The 19,539-nt window shown below is 43.6% G+C and overlaps 2 protein-coding genes across 3 annotated transcripts in view; one reads left to right on the plus strand and one right to left on the minus strand.

Annotated features, from left to right (window-relative positions):
• TRPT1 (tRNA phosphotransferase 1) overlaps positions 1-16,236 on the plus strand; it is a 35,363-nt gene extending 19,127 nt beyond the window's left edge. For both annotated transcript variants that reach the window (XR_011560494.1, XM_070766228.1), the window contains one exon: positions 16,198-16,236. Coding sequence is in view for 1 of the 2 variants with exons in the window: in XM_070766228.1 (XP_070622329.1) it covers positions 16,198-16,229 (32 nt within the window). In the remaining variant the exon portion in view is untranslated. The remainder of the gene's footprint in view (positions 1-16,197) is intronic.
• On the minus strand, positions 866-19,015 carry FERMT3 (FERM domain containing kindlin 3). Its single transcript, XM_070766219.1, has 12 exons — positions 18,889-19,015; positions 17,679-17,847; positions 16,120-16,222; positions 13,019-13,126; positions 12,051-12,185; positions 11,240-11,289; positions 10,126-10,250; positions 7,602-7,708; positions 7,144-7,353; positions 4,395-4,519; positions 3,055-3,196; positions 866-1,542 (listed from the first exon to the last, which is right to left on the minus strand). The coding sequence occupies exons 2-12, from the start codon at positions 17,819-17,821 to the stop codon at positions 1,363-1,365; spliced, it is 1,428 nt and encodes a 475-aa protein (XP_070622320.1). The 5' UTR covers positions 17,822-17,847; positions 18,889-19,015; the 3' UTR covers positions 866-1,362.
• Positions 19,016-19,539: the final 524 nt, after the last annotated feature.

A 19,539-nucleotide genomic window follows, 5' to 3' on the forward strand; every position in this document is an offset into this window, starting at 1 on the left:
TGGTTATCCACTAAGACTCCAAGATCCCTTTCACAGTCACTCATGGTGCGTGTGGTTTCGCCTAATTTGCATTCATGTTTTGGGGGTTTTTTTGCCCAGGTGCAGGATTTTACTCTTCTCTACATTGAACTTCATTTTGTTCGTTTCGGCCCACTGTACAAGTCTGTCTAGATCTTTCTGAATTCTGTGTCTACCCTCTGGGGTGTTGGCCACTCCTGCCAGCTTGGTGTCATCGGCGAATTGAATTAATTCCCCCTCTATTCCCTCGTCTAGGTCGTTGATAAATATGTTGAAGAGTACTGGGCCTAGGACTGATCCCTGTTGGTACCCCACTGCCTACCTCTTTCCATGTGGATTTAGTCCCGTTGAGAGCTACTCGTTGGGTGCGATTGGTCAGCCAGTTTTCAATCCATCTTGTTGTGTTACTGTCGATCCCACTCTTCTTTACTTTGGAGAGTAGAAGGTTGTGGTCCACCTTGTCGAATGCTTTGCTAAAGTCTACTACTATTATTACTACTACTACTACTACTATTATTATTATTATTATTATTATTATTATTATTATTATCATCATCATCACGTGGTCACAATATGTGCCCTTTTATAGTAGTCTTCAATCAAAAAAACCCATTTGGAAGAGTCGGACCGTACTTATGATGGTGGTGTTCGCTTAACAACCGCCATAAAAACGGTCGTAAAATCAGGGCTGACTTGGTTTCCAACTGCAACGACTTAGGATGGAAATTTTGGTCTCAACTGTGCCGAAATTCGAGGACTACCTGTAGCTGGGGAGACATTAAACAGCCTCCTCGCAATCTAGGCCCTTCTGAGAAAAGAATAATCATACTGGGGCGAAAAAAGCTTATTTCTGAAAAATCCTCTTTATAATTCCCTCGAAGACGATTAACACAAAAGCACTCAACACAATCCGCCCATTTCCCACCCACCCCGTCGCACGCCGTACAAAAATAACAACAAGTACCTAGATCCCAATTTGCATTGGATGAATTCCTGAGTTTCTCAAAAGTGTAAAAAATATTGTCCTTCCCGGCAAGATATGGAATACTTGAAAGAGTAAAATTCTCTAACCCTGTTGGTTGCGCGCCCTCCAATTTCCTGCTTTGAAATACTAAAAAAAAAACCTAACAACACAGCCATCATTAATGTAACCTTCGAATCCTTTGGGAAATGTTTTTCCTTCTCTGGGGAAAATCCTCACTCCATCGTTTTCATCCTGGCTCTCCGAGTCTTTATGGATGCCTGGACTTCAATAGGGGCCTTGGCGCCCCCATGAGAACCTAGGCAGCCCATCCTGGAGATCAGCTGCTCCTTGGAGGAAGGAAGGCCTTGGGAGGAGAAACATCAGAGGGCTTCGTGGCCCCCTGTCAACTTATGGAAGAGCTCTTCATTCAGCGTCTGGCTTCGGTCAGCTGTCCGGGTAGACAGGAAGATGTAGCCCCCGATGTATTCGTGGACCGTCTTGCAGCCGGCGGAGATGCAACTGAAAGCCACGTTGATGTGCTCATCGAATTCGATGGCCACCTGAGGACAAACAAGGCGAGAAAACAAACGGAAAGGTTCACACCAGCACGGGCAATCGAACTGCCTTATTGCTAACAACCTGTTCTGTCGGGCTCTCTGGTAGAATCCTCCCCAAAATCCACAGGTACAAATTTCAGACACACACACGTTTGAAAATTCAAAACAATGTTCTTTATAAAGAAAATTCACTTAAACCAAGCCCTCTTTTGGTATAGCAAAGAGCCCTCGTCTCCAAACAAACTGGTAATTTGTACAAGTCCTTTATCAGTTCTGTGATACTTAGCTTGCAGCTGTGAGGCAATTCACAGTCCTTTTTCTTTCACAAAGTGAAACACACTTTGCCCTGGTTTAGTTTCAAAGCGGGGGGAAATCAGCACACAAAAGGTCAAAGGCAGCAAAGCAGTCACGAAACACAACGATCAGATAATCCTCCACAATGGCCAAACCCACAAGCTGCTATTTATAGCAGCCTCACTAATGACCACAGCCCCACCCAACCACAGGTGGCCTCATTTTCTTGGACAATAATCTCTCAGTTGTTGCTGCCTATGCATCGCTCTCCGCATGCTTGGCTGTATCATTAAATCTTGTTCCGAATCCAAGGAGGAGCCAGATACTTGATCTCCTTCTGAGCTGTCTGCCCCACTCTCCTCCCTGTCACTCATGTCTTCTTGGTCAGAGGAGCCTTCATCATCAGATTCCACCGGGGGCAAAACAGGCCTGCAGCATGTGGATGTCTCCCCCACATCCACAGTCCTTGGGGCAGGAGCAGGGCCAGAGCTAACCACAACACAACCTGTGTGCAGGAACCTTCTCAATTAACCATCGGCTTGGAGTTTGTTCTATGCCGGGCCTACGCAGCTTGAAAACAAAGGAGGAATCTGACATTTCAAATCAATCTTGTTTATATAGAAATCCTCATTTATACAAGCCAAAGTCATGCATGTGAGTTTATCTTGGCAGCTTCTCAGTGAGAGTAGTTAAAAGGTAACAGTCCAGCTGCTAGGCCGCTGCCAAAGATCAAAGCTTATTGTGAATTGTTTCACTGACTTACTTTTGCAGCTCGCCAGCATCTCCGCAGACAGGGCCAAGCATTTTAGCAGGGAAATAACAGTTGGCTAGCGTAACCTGGCTGAAACCTCATAAGTCATTCAACTGCATTGCAAAAGGTTGGAACTCCACCCCAGATTTCCCATACGCCACCCTTAAATACCTATAGGGAGTGGTCAACAATTCCCTAGAGTTAACAAACTACAGGCTACTTCCTTTTCCCATACAAGTATTCTTGTCTTTTTCTTAGCGGGCATCTAAAAAAAGGTTCCTGATCTTCCTCCTCCTCTAAGTCAGACCCTAATAACATTGGCATATCTGCCACCTTTGGGGGTCCTTCAGGTTCATGCAGGTCTATTGTCCCTCGGTCTGTTTGTCCCTCGGCCACAGTTTCTGGGACGGGCCAAATGAACAGAGTTCGAATCCACTTTCAAGAGTTCAAATCCTTCGGCGTGGGCTCACCTGCCGAATGTCCCAGTTGACGTTCCACTGGCGCATGTTGCTGTACCGCCAGGTCTTCACCACGTCCCCGACGGCCAGGTCGATCCGGATCAAGCGGTTGTTGGCGATCCCCAAGATTTCGTCTTTCCTGCTGCCTTTGAACCTGCGTGCGAAGTGCGGGAGCCCCGTGAAGGTCGGCCCACTTCCTGTCAGGAGACAGTTCCTGGTTCGGAAAGCTAAAACCCCGAGCTGGCTCCGGTGGTGTGTTTTTTTTCTTAAGTTGCAAAGAGCCAAACATCTGACCTTCCTTAAGCTACAAGGCAACCAAACATCTGGGCCATTTTATCCTTAAGGATAAAATCAATGCTATTAAGGGAGGGAGGGGGGAAGGAAGGAAATTTCTAAGGTATGTCAATTGCAAGAACATTCAAGAAGGAAGGAAGGAAGGAGGGAGGGAAGGAAGAAAGGAAGGAAGGAAATTTCTAAAGTATGTCAATTGCAAGAACATTCAGGAAGGAAGGAAGGAAATTTCTAAAGTATGTCAATTGCAAGAACATTCAGGAAGGAAGGAAGGAAATTTCTAAGGTATGTCAATTGCAAGAACATTCAAGAAGGAAGGAAGGAAGGAAGGAAATTTTTAAAGTATGTCAATTGCTAGAACATTCAGGAAGGAAGGAAGGAAATTTCTAAGGTATGTCAATTGCAAGAACATTCAAGAAGGAAGGAAGGAAGGAAGGAAGGAAGGAAGGAAATTTCTAAGGTATGTCAATTGCAAGAACATTCAAGAAGGAAGGAAGGAAGGAAGGAAGGAAGGAAGGAAGGAAGGAAGGAAGGAAGGAAATTTCTAAGGTATGTCAATTGCAAGAACATTCAAGAAGGAAGGAAGGAAGGAAGGAAGGAAATTTCTAAGGTATGTCAATTGCAAGAACATTCAAGAAGGAAGAAAGGAAGGAAGGAAGGAAGGAAGGAAATTTCTAAGGTATGTCAATTGCAAGAACATTCAAGGAGGGAGGAAGGAAGGAAGGAAGGAAGGAAGGAAGGAAGGAAGGAAGGAAGGAAGGCTTTCCAAGAAGTATATAAATTGCAGGAAAATTCTTTGAATGATGCTTTTAGAACCAATCAATCAAATCTTGGAAACCAATAAATTCCCAACCATCATCCATCAGTCTGTCCATTGATTCAAACTCTTTCTTCTAGGTTTCTTAGCCCATGGGTTTCATTGCCCTCTATGAAATGAGTGGCCAGCAGATTCCCGTCCCCTCTGCTGACCTCCCGCCTCCCATTCCTTTCCCCAAACTCTTGACGCCCCTCCAGGAAGCCCACCCACCTTCTCAGGAAAATAAATGGAGCCGGCTCCTTACCTGACCACAAAGTACGAGATGCCGAAATCAGGGAGGGATTGCCAGGCTTGGACGAATTTCATCTTGGCTTCCGGCAGGGAGTGCTGAGAGACATTCTGGTAGGCCTCCAGGATGCGGGGAGTTAGCTGCCAACATTTGCCAACAGAAAGAGATCAGAGAGAAATGGATGGAAGGCCTCAAGCCCCTGCACCCTTCCAGAACAACACAAAAGGAGGAAAAACACACATACAGTGATACCCCGTCTTGCAAGCCCCTCGTCATACAAACTTTTCGAGATACAAACCCAGGGTTTAAGATTTTTTGGCCTCTTCTTCCAAACTATTTTCACCTTACAAACCCAAGCTGCTGCTGCCGCCACTGGGATTCCCCGCCTCTGAACTTCTGTTGCCAGCAAAGCGCTTTTTTTTTGCGCTGCCGGGATGCCCTGAGGCTCCCCTCCATGGGAAACCCCACCTCTGGACTTCCGTGTTTTTGCGATGCTGCGGGGGAATCCCAGCAGTGCAAAAACAGGCGCTTCGCTGGCAATGGAAGTCTGGAGGTGGGGTTTCCCAGCAAGGGGAGCCTCAGCGAAATCGCAGCATCACAAAAACACGGAAGTCCGGAGGTGGGGTTTTGAGGACTTCCATTTTTTTTGTGATGCTGTGATTTCGCTGAGGCTCCCCTCGCTGGGAAACCCAACCTCCAGACTACCAGCAGCGCAAAAACAGGTGCTTTGCTGGCAACGGAAGTCTGGAGGTGGGGTTTCCCATGGAGGGGAGCCTCAGGGGAATCCCAGCAGCACAAAAACGGGCACTTCAGCTGGCAAAAGGGGTGAGTTTTGGGCTTGCACGCATTAATCACTTTTCCATTGATTCCTATGGGAAACATTGTTTCGTCTTACAAACTTTTCACCTTAAGAACCTCGTCCCGGAACCAATTAAGTTCGTAAGACAAGGTATCACTGTATATGGAAATGTATTGCAGGTTCTCTATTACTCTACAGGTAGCCTTCAACCTACATTCACAATTTGGACCGGAGTTTCCATCGCTATTAAAAATTCAAGTTTCCCCTCACATGTGTGCTAGTCGTTCCCAACTCTAGGGGTCAGTGCTCATCTCCATTTCAAAGCCAAAGAGCCAGCACTATCTGAAGACGTCTCCGTGGTCATGTGGCCAGCATGACTAAACGCCAAAGGCTCACGGAACGCTGTTATCCACCCACCGAAGGTGGTCCCTATTTTTCTACTTGCATTTTTTTTTTACGTGCTTTCAAAACAGCTGGGTTGGCAGCAGCTGGGACAAGTTATGCGGCGCTAGGGATTCGAACCGCCGAGTGGCCGACCTTTCTTATAGAATGGAATGGAATGGAATGGAACGGAACAGAACAGAATATATAGAGCGCTGGTGAGACCACATTTGGAATAATACTGTGTTCAGTTCTGGAGACCTCACCTACAAAAAGATATTGACAAAATTGAACGGGTCCAAAGACGGGCTACAAGAATGGTGGAAGGTCTTAAGCATAAAACGTATCAGGAAAGACTTCATGAACTCAATCTGTATAGTCTGGAGGACAGAAGGAAAAGGGGGGACATGATCGAAACATTTAAATATGTTAAAGGGTTAAATAAGGTTCAGGAGGGAAGTGTTTTTAATAGGAAAGTGAACCCAAGAACAAGGGGATGCAATCTGAAGTTAGTTGGGGGAAAGATCAAAAGCAACGTGAGAAAATATTATTTTACTGAAAGAGTAGTAGATCCTTGGAACAAACTTCCAGCAGACGTGGTTAGTAAATCCACAGTAACTGAATTTAAACATGCCTGGGATAAACATATATCCATTGTAAGATAAAATACAGGAAATAGTATAAGGGCAGACTAGATGGACCATGAGGTCTTTTTCTGCCGTCAGACTTCTATGTTTCTATGTTTCTAGAATAGAATAGAATAGAATTTTATTGGCCAAGTGTGATTGGACACACAAGGAATTTGTCTTTGGTGCAGATGCTCTCAATGTGCATAAAAGAAAAAGAGACATTTGTCAAGAATCGTGTGGTACAACACTTAATGATTGTCATAGGGGTCAAATAAGCAAGGAAGAAACAATATTAATAAAAATCTTAGGATACAAGGTTACAGTCATACAGTCCTAAGTGGGAGGAAAAGGGTGATAGGAATGATGAGAAAAAACTAGTAGAAATAGAAGTGCAGATTTAGTAAAAAGTCTGACGGTGTTGAGGGAATTATTTGTTTAGCAGAGTGATGGCGTTCGGGGAAAAAACTGTCTTTGAGTCTAGTTGTCTTGGTGTGCAGTGCTCTGTAGCGACGTTTTGAGGGAGGGAGTTGAAACAATTTGTGTCCAGGATGCCAGGGGTCAGTAAATATTTTCCCCGCCCTCTTTTTTTGACTCGTGCAGTATACTGGTCCTCAATGGAAGGCAGGTTGGCAGCCATTGTTTTTTCTGCAGTTCTTTGATTGACAAGCTCAGCACCACTGAGCCACTGCACCCTTTTTCCATTGCTATTACAATGGTCAGTTACACATTCTGGGGTTTTTTTCGGATATATTTAGTAGGATAGAAAGTGAGAAGGAAGAGGAATGAGGAAGTGGCAGTGGTCACCGTAAGAATGACTTCAACTTTGTCCTGGATTTCTATTCAATTTTATTTACCCCTCTCAGCAACCGCCCTGTTGGTTTCCCATGATCCTCAGCTAGCCTCCCTCCAGGGCATTGTGGGAAATTACAACGGCCGCCTGGAGGACAAACGATACCTGCTTAGGTTTGAACTTCTTCTGATAGCGAGGAGATACCAGCCATTGGGTCCCTTCCGTCTCTGCAGTGAGGGACATTTCTGGGTTGGTCTTCTGCAACTTTAGGAAGGAGAGGATGTTCTCCTTTTCGGCTTGGTAGGACGCGTCCGCCATCGTCTTCCCTTTCGCGGCCAAACGGCAGCCGGCCATCCAATTGGCGTATTGCTGCTCCTGGTTAAGGGACAAGGGAGAGAAAGATGCTTCAACCATTCCGACATCTTTATAAAATACAGTTGGGTGATCTTCACACGTGGTGGTTCTTCTATGTTGGACGTCCCGAAGCGCCAACTTCTGAGATACTTCAGTTAGGTCTTGTATTTGAGGTCCAACCAAGGTTGGGCCCAGCAGTCCATCTGACGCTCTGCCCAACTCTCATCCCAAACTTGGCTTCCTTCCCTCCCCGTCTTTGCCTCACTCACGTCCGAACATCTCAGGTGGACTTCGCTCATTCCATCAGGAGAAGGGACCAGCAACTTGATGCAGAATTTCTGGCCGGAGATGTTGACATCTGGCACCACTTCACAGCCTGGATGAAAGAGAGAGAGAGAGAAGGGGTTGGGGAAGTCCAGGGGTGGGATTTAGCCAGTTTGGACCGGTTCGGGCGAAACGGATGCTAATTTTACATCTGGTTCACCAAACCGGTAGTTGCAAGCAGTGTTCCCTCTAATTTTTTGGGGGGTGGGTGGAAAAGTATAGTGTCTGAGCGGCAGTCCCTTTGGGACTGGGCGGCACAGAAATAAACAAACAAACAAACAAACAAAAAACCCACCCTGTTTTGCCTCCGAGAATTTCAAAATAAAATACTGTACTGTGTGTCTATAACAGTGAGCTCATAATAGGGCAACTCTATCAATATCAAAATGCCCCTTAAATAGTTGAGCTAGTTTCAAACTAGATTTTGATTTTCTTTCTCTCTTCCTTACTCCCATTCTTTTTCTTTCTCTTTTCCTTCCTCTCTTTTTTCTATCTGTTTCTCTCTCTTCCTCTCTCTCTCCTTCCCTCTCACTCTTTCCCTCTCGGCTTCTGGGCAGGTTTGGAAAACTCTGAGTTGATGATGATTTTTAAGTAAGCGATTGCTCACTGCTCAGCTTAGAGGAAACTATGGTTGCAAGGACTGGCGGGCTCCACTCACTCTGTCCCTCCCCTCCCAGGAGTCTCCACGCCGTCCCTTTTCAATGCCAGATAAGTGCAGGACCCACGGGGCAGCTGTGTGAAGGCGAAAAACTGGTTTCTAGGACGTTCCAGAAGTCTGGAAATGGGCCCGTTTCTGGCCTCCAGAGGGCTTCTGGAGCCTACAGAAGGCCATTTGTGTCCTCCTGGAGGCTCGATGAAAGCCTCTACCTTGGGGAGGTGAAAAATGGGCCTCACAAAAGTTCTGGAAGTCTGGAAATGGGCCTGTTTCTGGCCTCCAGAGGGCTTCTGGAGCCTAGGGGAGGGCATTTTTGTCCTCTAGCTTGGGGAGGTGAAAAATGGGCCTCACAAAAGTTCCGGAAGTCTGGAAATGGAGCCCAGGAGAGGCCATTTTTGCCCTCCCACAGGCTCAAGAAAAGCTCACCATGGCCACACCCACTCAGCAACCGGGCAGAGAACCGGTTGCTAAATTTTTTCGATCCAACCCTTACTTTAGACCAAATAAAACTTATCTGATCATGACATGGTCCGTGGTTCACTGGTGGGCTCTAAATGATTTTGCTACTGGTTTGCGTGCGTACAAGTACACACGCACAACACTTGTGCACATGCGCAGAAGCACCCCGGATGGGTGGTGGAGCATCCCTTCGCCGACCCATCCGGTTCGGAGAACCAGGCCAATCTGGGAGCAATCCGGGACCGTCTCCTGCCACACGAATCCCAGCGACCGATTAGGTCCCACAGAGTGGGCCTTCTCCGGGTCCCGTCGACCAAACAATGTCGTTTGGCGGGTCCCAGGGGAACAGCCTTCTCTGTGGCGGCCCCGACCCTCTGGAACCAGCTCCCCCCTGAGATTAGAACAGCCCCCGCCTTCCTTGCCTTTCGCAAACTCCTTAAGACCCACCTCTGTTGTCAGGCATGGGGGAACTGAAATATCTTCCCCAGGCCTATACTGCTTATGTATGGTATGCTGTGTGAATGTTTTTTAAATTATGGGTTTTTAGCTTTCTAATTATTGAATTTGTGTTTTACACTGTTTTTCTGTTGCTGTTGTGAGCCGCCCCGAGTCTGCGGAGAGGGGCGGCATACAAATTAAATAAATAAAATAAAATAAAATAAAATAAAATAAAATAATAAAATAAAATAAATAAAATAAGTAAATAAATAAAATAAATAAAATAAATAAAATAAATAAAATAAATAAAATAAATAAAATAAATAAAATAAATATAATAAAATAATAAAATAAAAAAAAATAAAATAAAAAAAATAAAAAAATAAAAAAAAATAAATTAAATTAAAAATAAAATAAAATAAATAAAATAAATAAAATAAAATAAATAAAATAAAATAAAATAAAATAAAATAAATAAAATAAAATAAAATAAAATAAATAAAATAATGAAATGAAATGAAATGAAATGAAATGAAATGAAATGAAATGAAATGAAATGAAATGAAATAAAATAAATACACCCGCCCCCAATTTTCAAGTGGTATTGGCACTCATCTTCCTTGGTTGTCAACCTTTGGCATCCTGGCTGGAATTGAGAAATTTATTCGGAGTCCTCTTCATTTAGAAATGCTCAACTCTGTGAACATTTTATTGATTGATTGATTGATTAGATTTCTATGCCGCCCTTCTCGCGGCGACTCAAGATCTACTCCGAAACATGGTCTACTCTGGCTGAGGACCAACAGGTTCTTCTCGAGATCCTTTCGGCCAACAAACTAGAGGTTGCAACCAAGACACTGCGAAGTGGGTAGTCATTGGATCGTGCCATCTTTTCCTTGATATGATGGTGGTCTCACCTTTTAGGCTGAGCTGTTGGACAGGTTCTCCCAGCGCCTCTTCTGGGCTCTTGTAATACGAGATGGTCGTCTCTTTGAAAGTCACCCAGAACTGCTTATAGCCTTTCAGGGTCAACTTACGGGGCCTGGGAGGAATAAAAGAGGGGTGAACAAAATAGCTGGAGAATCACAGAGTTGTGGAGTTGAAGGCATCTCCTGGGGTTCCTCTACTACTCCAACTCTTTAGCGTGCAGGAATACCAGTTTGACCATCCTAAAGAGGTGGCTGTCCAAACTTTTTTTAAAATAACCTTTGGAAATGGAGATTCCAAACCTATTATAGCAGGGTTTGTCAACTAGGGCAACTTTAGAACGTATGGATTTCAAATCCCAGAATTCCCCAGTTGGGGAATTCTGGGAATTGAAGTCCATACATCTTAAAGTTGTCAAGATTGAGAAATACTATTCTAGGTAGCTTCAACTTACACGTATTGGTTATAGAGGAGATACTCATAGTAAAATATATCTAAGAAATAATAGAAAAGAAGGTATAGTAAGAGAACATATCAATGAAAGAATAGAAGAAGAGATATAGGAATAGAAGAAAGGTATAGGAGATATAGGAGAGCAATAGGACAGGGGACGGAAGGCACTCTAGGGCACTTGTACTCGCCCCTTACTGACCTCTTAGGAATCTGGATAGGTCAACCGTAGATAATCTAAGGGTAAAGTGTTGGAGGTTTGGGGATGACACTATGAAGTCCGGTAATGAGTTCCACGCTTCGACAACTCGGTTACTGAAGTCATATTTTTTACAGTCAAGTTTGGAGCGGTTAATATTAAGTTTAAATCTGTCGTGTGCTCTTGTGTTGTTGTGGTTGAAGCTGAAGTAGTCGCCGACAGGCAGGACGTTGCAGCATATGATCTTGTGGGCAGCACTTAGATCTTGTTTAAGGCGTCTTAGTTCTAAACTTTCTAGGCCCAGGATTGAAAGTCTAGTCTCGTAGGGTATTCTGTTTCGAGTGGAGGAGTGAAGGGCTCTTCTGGTGAAGTATCTTTGGACATTTTTGGACATCTGTTGCAAAAAACCCCACCATGACATTAAAAAGAAACTAGCCATGTTAAAAAAGACTAACCTGAAGATTCGGAGATGGTCCTTCAGCTCGGGGATGGCCGTCAGACTGTCCTAAAGAGGAGGCCAGAGGGAAACAGCCAAAATTTAAAAAAAGGATTATTATATTTCTGGATTACTTTTAAAAAGTGTTTCCCCAACCTTAAGCCATTTTAAGATGTGTAGACTTTCAACTCCCAGAATCCCGCAATAAGCCATGATCCTTCATTGGGGTTTGACTAGTCCTGGGTTGTTGCAGCAATTATACTTTAGATTAGAGGTGGGCAACTATGGTCCCTTTACAACCTGGGGGCTTAAGCTCCCAGAATTTGTATTATATTTATATACATTTACATAATATATGTATTATTAATACATACATTTATATATTATCTAATATATTTATGTAAACTCCCTTTGTTTTTCTATGTTTGTGCACCATCCTATGCAGATGGGAGATATCAAAATTGATGGATAACATACAAGGAGTCTTTGACTTACAGCTGTTCATTTAGTGACCGTTCAAAGTTACGACGCCACTGAAAAAAAAGGGGATGTATGGCTGTTTTTCACAGGATCAAAATCCTGATGCTTGGTAACCGACTCACATTTACGACGGTCGCCTTTTGCGACCTTCTGACAAGCCAAACTCAAAGGGGGGGGAGCCAGTTTCACTTAATGACCAGGTTAAGTGCTGCAGTGATTCACTTCCGATATTTGGAAAACGGGGCCGAATTCACTGAGCCACTGTCTCACTTAAGCAGGAGAAACTTTGGGCTTAAGAATTTTGGGTTGAATGTTGAAGACTTTCCTGTGAAATAAATCTTAGTCCTTACCAAAACGTTTGGACTTGGGGCTGAGCCTTCCAGTTTGACCTCCAAGTTAGCCAAAGCTTTGTCTAAGTCATCCAGGCCCGATTCGCTGGACTGCTCCACAGGGGTGGCGTTCAAGGACAGCTGGTTGATGTGATACTAGGACAGAGCACAGGCAATGCTTATTAAAACCGTGGAAAGCTTCCCAGCCCTAAGGCACGGGGATAATAACCGTCTTCTGCCCCACGAATCCCAGCACCCAATAAGGCCCCACAGAGTCGGCCTGCTCCGGGTCCCGTCGACTAAGCAATGTCGTCTGGCGGGACCCAGGGGAAGAGCCTTTTCTGTGGCGGCCCTGGCCCTCTGGAATCAACTCCCCCCGGAGATTAGAACCGCCCCCACCCTCCTTGCCTTTCGTAAGCTACTCGAAACCCACCTATGTCGCCAGGCATGGGGGAACTGAGTTTCCCTTAGGCTATGCTAAGGCTATGGTAGAATTGTGTATGGTCTGTTTGAGTGTATAGTTTTTTAAATACAGTAGTACCCCTAGATATGAGCATAGTTCGTTCCATAAGGGAGCTTGTATCTCGAGGCAACTCGTATCTGGAACAAGTTGTTTTCCCCCTCCGAGATAACCAAAAGCAAGGATTCTTGCGCCACCTAGTGGACGCTCGGCTCGTGTCCCGAATTTGAGCTTGGGACTAGAACAGAAATGTCTCTCCCCTCGTGGCTCGTATCTTGAAATACTCGCATCTAGGGCAGCTCGTATCCCGAGGTACTACTGTAATAGGTTTTTAATGTGTTTTAATATATTGGATTTGTGACGTGGTATTTTTGTTGTCAGCCGCTCCGAGTCCTCAGAGAGGGGCGGCATACAAATCGAATAAATAATAATAATAATAATTATTAATAATAATAATTATTATTATTATTATTGTTGTTGTTGTTGTTTAAATGGAACATTTTTTTGAGGTGGGGGAAGACCGCATTACCTGTAAGGCAGCGAAGATGATCATTTCTTCTTCGGTGCAGTCGGTCTCCTCCAGCAGCACCGACCAGCGGGCCTGTTCGTACAGCTGGTTGATCCTGACGGCGTCGTACTGCAAGGAAAGGGAGTCAACGGGTGAGACAAAGCTTTTAAAGTCGGCCTCCGTTGCAAGTGGCTTTCTCTCAAGCGAGCACCCTGAGCTCTAGGACACAAAGAAACACGTGTTTAAAATGCGACAGGGAAAGAAGAGAGCGTTTGTAGCTCGGTGTCGAATCGTGGGGGTCCTTGGTGCCCTCTGAGATGGCTGGTTTTGTAGCAGACGTTTTATGACCCAACTAGGTAACATCATCAGTGCTAGAAGGAAATGGGGATTGTGGAGAGGAGGAGGAGGAGGAAGAGGAGGACCACAATTGGGGTGCCTGGTGGTCTCTGACTTTGGTTGTTTTCCTACAGACATCTCATTATCAAACTAGACAATATTATCAGTGCTACTAGGCTGCGGGGCTTGCTCTCACAGTGAAGAGACAAACAATACGTCAATCAATCAACCACCAACTCAAAGGAACTAACAGTTAACACCGGACCCAATCAAGGAATCGCAAAGTCCATTCCCACCAACACTGACAGAGAGCAAGCAAGCCCCACTCCTTTTTAGCTCTGATGATGTTACCAAGTTGGGTCACGAAACGTCTGCAAAAAAACCACAAAATTCGGAGCCCCCCCACCCCCACGTTAAAATACAACTACTACTAAGTCAAGTATGTATGTATGTATGTTTGGTTTTTATATTAATGGGTTTTTCAATCGTTTTTGGTATTAGATTACTATTGTACACTGTTTTATTGTTACTGTTAGCCGCTCCGAGTCTCCGGAGAGGGGCGGCATACAAATCCAATAAATAAATAAATAAATAAGACCTAAAAGAGAATTGAAATCTTTTTTTCCAAATACAAGCCTCCTTGTGCCCCATGGTGGTGGTGGTGGGGGGTTTGACCCATAAACGGAGGGAAAACACACTTCCCGCATTGGCAGGAAATAAAACTATTTGCGCGTATTACCCAATACTGTTGAGCCACCTGCTTTCTGTTCCCTTTCAGAAGGAAACTTTGTGCTAAATATATATATATATTTTCCCCTTTTGAGATATGCCTCACACGCTCTTCCCTGGCAACCCAGCAATGTTGACAAATCACACCTTAATTTGACTGTGGGAAATAATCTAGAAATGAGAAGGCGATTTTTAAACACCAAATTGCCACACACGTGGGCCTTTTTCCCCACCGGCAGCGCTGAAATCCAGATCAAAATATATGAATATATTTTAATGCTTTACGGCCTGAGGACTAGAAACTTTGGCTTGCAAAATACCTCTTTGTTGTCAACCGATACGTGACTTGAATAGGGATTGATGGATGCTGGATTGCTGCAGCAACAATTACCCCTTAGATGAGGGGTGGGCAACTATAACCCCTTCATTCTCACTGTCAGAAAGATTCCTCCTTATTTCCAGGTTGAATAATCTCTCTTTGGTCAGCTTCCATCCATTATTCCTTGTCTGGCCTTCTGGGTGCCTTGGAAAACATGTCTGACCCCCTCCTCTCTGTGGCAGCCCCTCAAATGTTGGAAGACCACCATCAAAAAACCCACCTTTGCCGCCTGCCATGGGGAAATTGATTCCCCTTGGCCGCTCCGTTTTATGTACGGTTTGTTTGGGTTGTGTGATTGTTTTTAAATCAAGGGTTTTTAACTGTTTTGCTTTTTAGACATTGGATTTGTATTTTGTATTGATGTTGGGAGCTGCTCCGAGTCTTCAGAGAAGGGTGGCATACAAATCTAATTAATAATAATAATAATAATAATAATAATAATAATAATTATTAGTATTATTATTATTATTATTATTATTACTATTACTATTACTATTACTATTACTATTATTAGAGTGGTATTTAATAGGAAAGTGAACACAAGAACAAGGGGACACAATCTGAAGTTAGTTGGGGGAAAGATCAAAAGCAACATGAGAAAATATTATTTGACTGAAAGAGTAGTAGATCCTTGGAACAAACTTCCAGCAGACTTGGTTGGTCAATCCACAGGAACTGAATTTAAACATGCCTGGGATAAACATATATCCATTGTAAGATAAAAATACAGGAAATAGTATAAGGGCAGACTAGATGGACCAGGAGGTCTTTTTCTGCCGTCAGTCTTCTATGTTTCTATTTCTATTACTATTACTATTATTATTATTGTTATTATTATTATTACTATTATTATTACTGTTATTATTACTATTATTACTATTGTTATTACTATTATTATTACTATTATTACTATTATTATTATTATTACTACTACTACTATTATTTTTATTATTATTACTACTATTACTACTATTATTATTATTATTATTATTACTACTACTACTATTATTTTTATTATTATTACTACTATTACTATTATTATTACTATTATTACTACTACTACTACTATTATTATTATTATTATCATTGTCATCATTATCATATCTCCCCTGGTCCTTTTCTCTGCTACCCTATCCGTGCTCAGTTCCTGCAACCGCTCTTCGTACATTATAGCCTCCAGTCCCCTGATCATCCTGGTTGCCCTCTTCTGCACTTTCTCTAGAATTTCAGTGGCTTTTTTTTGTAGTGTGGTCACCAAAACTGGACGCAGATCTCTAGGTTGGTCTAACTAAGGGTTTTATAGAGCGGTATTAATGCCTCCCTAGATTGTATCCCTCCGTTAATGCAATTTAGTGTTGCATCGGTTTTTTGGCTGCTGCTGCATACTGCTGGCTCATATTTAATCCACCAAGACGCCACGATCCCTCTCGGAGTCGCTGACCACTGAGTCTGGTTTCGCCCAGTTTATACGTTTATCTTACCTCTGCCTTAAATAAAAGCAGAAAGTGGAGGAATATACAGTTGAAGTTCCCTAAAATAAGTAAAAAAAAACCCACCATGATATATGCCTGATATATGCTATATCTCCGAGCCTTCGGAGAGGGGCGGCATACAAATCTAATAAATGAATGAATGAATGAATGAATGAATGAATAAATAAATAAATAAATAAATTCACCTGTTGCTCCAGATCGAAAAAGCTGTAGTACTTGAAGCGCAGCCATAAGCAATCCTGCTCTTTTACTTCTTGTTGTAGCAAAGTGCGGGACGAATCCAGCCATCTTTTAAAAGAAAACAGGAGGAAAAAAAATGAAGAATTGGGCTGATGTGAGCACAGACAGTTCTTGACTTACGACCACGATTGGCCTCGACAGTTCCGTCGCTAAGCAAGACCACTGTCCTGAGGGCTGCGACCCGTTATACGACCTTTCTTGCCACGGGTAAGGGAATCCCTGCAGTTGTTAAGCGAGTAACGTGGACGTTAAGTGAATCTGGCTTCCCCATTGACTTTGCTCTGTCTCAAAAGGGGAATTGTGCAATCCTGGGACACTGCGACACTCCAAGGTCTCTTCCAATTGTGTTTATTCTGTTCTGTTCTGTTCTATTCCCATTCTATTCCCATTCTATTCTATTCTATTCCCATTTTACTCCCATTCTATTCTATTCTATTCCTTTCTGTTCCGTTCCATTCTATTCTATTCTATTCCCATTCTATTCCCATTCTATTCTACTCTATTCTATTCTATTCCTTTCTGTTCCGTTCTATTCTCTTCTATTCTATTCCCATTCTATTTCCATTCTATTCTATTCTATTCCCATTCTATTTTATTCCATTCCCATTCTATTCCCATTCTATTCTATTCTATTCTATTCCTTTCTGTTCCGTTCTATTCCCATTCTATTCCCATTCTATTCCCATTCTATTCTATTCTATTCCATTCTGTTCCTTTCTGTTCCTTTCTATTCTATTCTATTCTATTCTATTCCCATTCTATTCCTATTCTATTCTATTCTATTCCTTTCTGTTCTGTTCTATTCTATTCTATTCCCATTCTATTCCTATTCTATTCTATTCCTTTCTGTTCCGTTCTATTCCCATTCTATTCTATTCTATTCTACTCTACTCTACTCTACTCTACTCTACTCTACTCTACTCTACTCTATTCTACTCCACTCCACTCCACTCCACTCCACTCCTTTCTATTCCATTCTATTCTATTCCCATTCTATTCTATTCTATTCCTTTCTGTTCCGTTCTATTCTATTCTATTCCCATTCTATTCCTATTCTATTCTATTCTATTCCTTTCTGTTCCGTTCTATTCCCATTCTATTCTATTCTATTCTATTCCTTTCTGTTCCGTTCTATTCCCATTCTATTCTATTCTATTCTACTCTACTCTACTCTACTCTACTCTACTCTACTCTACTCTACTCTACTCTACTCTACTCTACTCTACTCCACTCCACTCCACTCCACTCCACTCCACTCCTTTCTATTCCATTCTATTCTATTCCCATTCTATTCTATTCTATTCCTTTCTGTTCCGTTCTATTCTATTCTATTCCCATTCTATTCCTATTCTATTCTATTCTATTCCTTTCTGTTCCGTTCTATTCCCATTCTATTCTATTCTACTCTACTCCATTCCATTCTATTCCTTTCTATTCCATTCTATTCTATTCCCATTCCATTCCATTCCATTCTATTCCCATTCTATTTCCATTCCATTCCAACCTGCTGTTGATCCTGGTCTTTTCCACAAGGGATCCCGGCCGGTGCATCCGGACAATCTGCTCGGGGGTCAGGCTGGTCTGGCTGACCGACAGCATCCGATAGCAAGCCTCGGTTTCGGCGCTGTCTGAAAAGTGAGCAGGCATCCCGCGGAAAGTCTGTTGCTCTGCACCTGGGATTAGGAGGAGGGGCGAGAGAGAAAGGGTCAGGGGGTCAGTGTCCAGCCCTACATGTTCCTTGGTTCAGGCAAATTCAGGTGGTCCTTGACTTACAACTGTTCAAAGATACAACCGCACTGAGGAAAATGACTCTTTTTCACACTTACGACCTTTGGTAGTATCCTCACAGCCGCTTGATCAAAATCTCGATGCTTCAGACGCACTGCAGGTGTTAAGTTAGCACAGGTAATCCTCAACCTGCGACCACAAACGGGGCCCAGCATTTATGTTGTTAAGTGAGAAATGCGTTAAGTGAGCTTTGCCCCATTTTATGACTTTTCTCACGTAGAAACATGGAAGATTGACAGCAGAAAAAGACCCCCATGGTCCATCTCGTCTGCCCTTATACTATTTCCTCTATTTTATCTCAGGATGGATCTATGTTTATCCCAGGCATGTTTACATTCAGTGGCTGTGGATTTACCAACCACGTCTGCTGGAAGTTTGTTCCAAGGAATTGTATTCTGTACATTCCTGTATATAACTGTATATTTCTTCACTACCTTCATTAAGGGAATCACTGCAGTTCACATGGTTAATCAGCGAATCTGGCAGCGCCATTGGCACAGAAAGTGGTAAAAGGGGATACATGACTTCAGGATGCTGCAACCATCGTAAATGTGAGTCCTTTGTCAAGCATCCAAATGTAAATAATGCTACAGCGTGAAAAATGGTCCTAAATCCCTGCTTTTCACCGCCCTTGTTAACTCTGAATGGTCACTAAATGAACTGTTGTAAGTCGAGGACTCCCGGTAATGCAGTGTTGTTAAATGAATCTGGCTTCCTCGTCGACTTTGCTCATCAGAAGGTCGCAAGGGATACCACAACCGTCATAAATATGGGCCATTCGAATTTTGATCTCGTGGCCATCTTGGTCATAAGTGTGAAAAACGGTCATAAGTCACGGTTGCAACTTTGGAACGGTCACTACATGAACTGCTGCAAGCCGAGGACTGCCTCTATAGGTGTGCAACACAAAGTTGGGATGCTCTCACTTGCTGGCAGCCGGACGCTGGTGAGGTCGTAACTCGGAGTCGTGCTCTCCTCTTTCTCCTTCTGTTTCCGTTTGTCCTTCTCTTCGGGCGCCCGGAGCAAAGACAGCTCTTCCGGGTGACGGATGGCTACAACAGGAAGTGAGCAAGTGGTTAGCCCTCCCCCCCGAAAAAAACAGATGGGTTCCCAACTCCCCCCCAACTAATCATGGTTGGAAACGAGGCAGAGTTGGAATGTGAAGGGAAATGGCTGGTTTATCTATTTTCTGTTCCTGGGATCTCCAACCTTGGCAACATTTAACACTCCGCGGCTTGCATTGGCTGCCGATCAGTTTCCGGTCACAATTCAAAGTGTTGGTAATGACCTACATGGCATCGGACCAAAATACCTATGGGACGAATCCCAGCGGCTGATTAGGTCCCATAGAGTTGGCCTTCTCCGGGTCCCGTCGACTAATGTCGTCTGGCAGGACCTAGGGGAAGAGCCTTCTCTGTGGCGGCCCCGGCCCTCTGGAATCAACTCCCCCCTGAGATTCAAATTGCCCCCACCCTCCTTGCCTTGCATAAGATGTTGAAGACCCATCTATACCGCCAAGCATGGGGGGATTGATTTCTCCCCTTACCTTCCCTGACTCAACATATGAGATTGGCAGG

Source organism: Erythrolamprus reginae, chromosome 13 (assembly GCF_031021105.1).
Source record: "Erythrolamprus reginae isolate rEryReg1 chromosome 13, rEryReg1.hap1, whole genome shotgun sequence".
NCBI classification, from domain to species: Eukaryota; Metazoa; Chordata; class Lepidosauria; order Squamata; family Dipsadidae; genus Erythrolamprus; species Erythrolamprus reginae.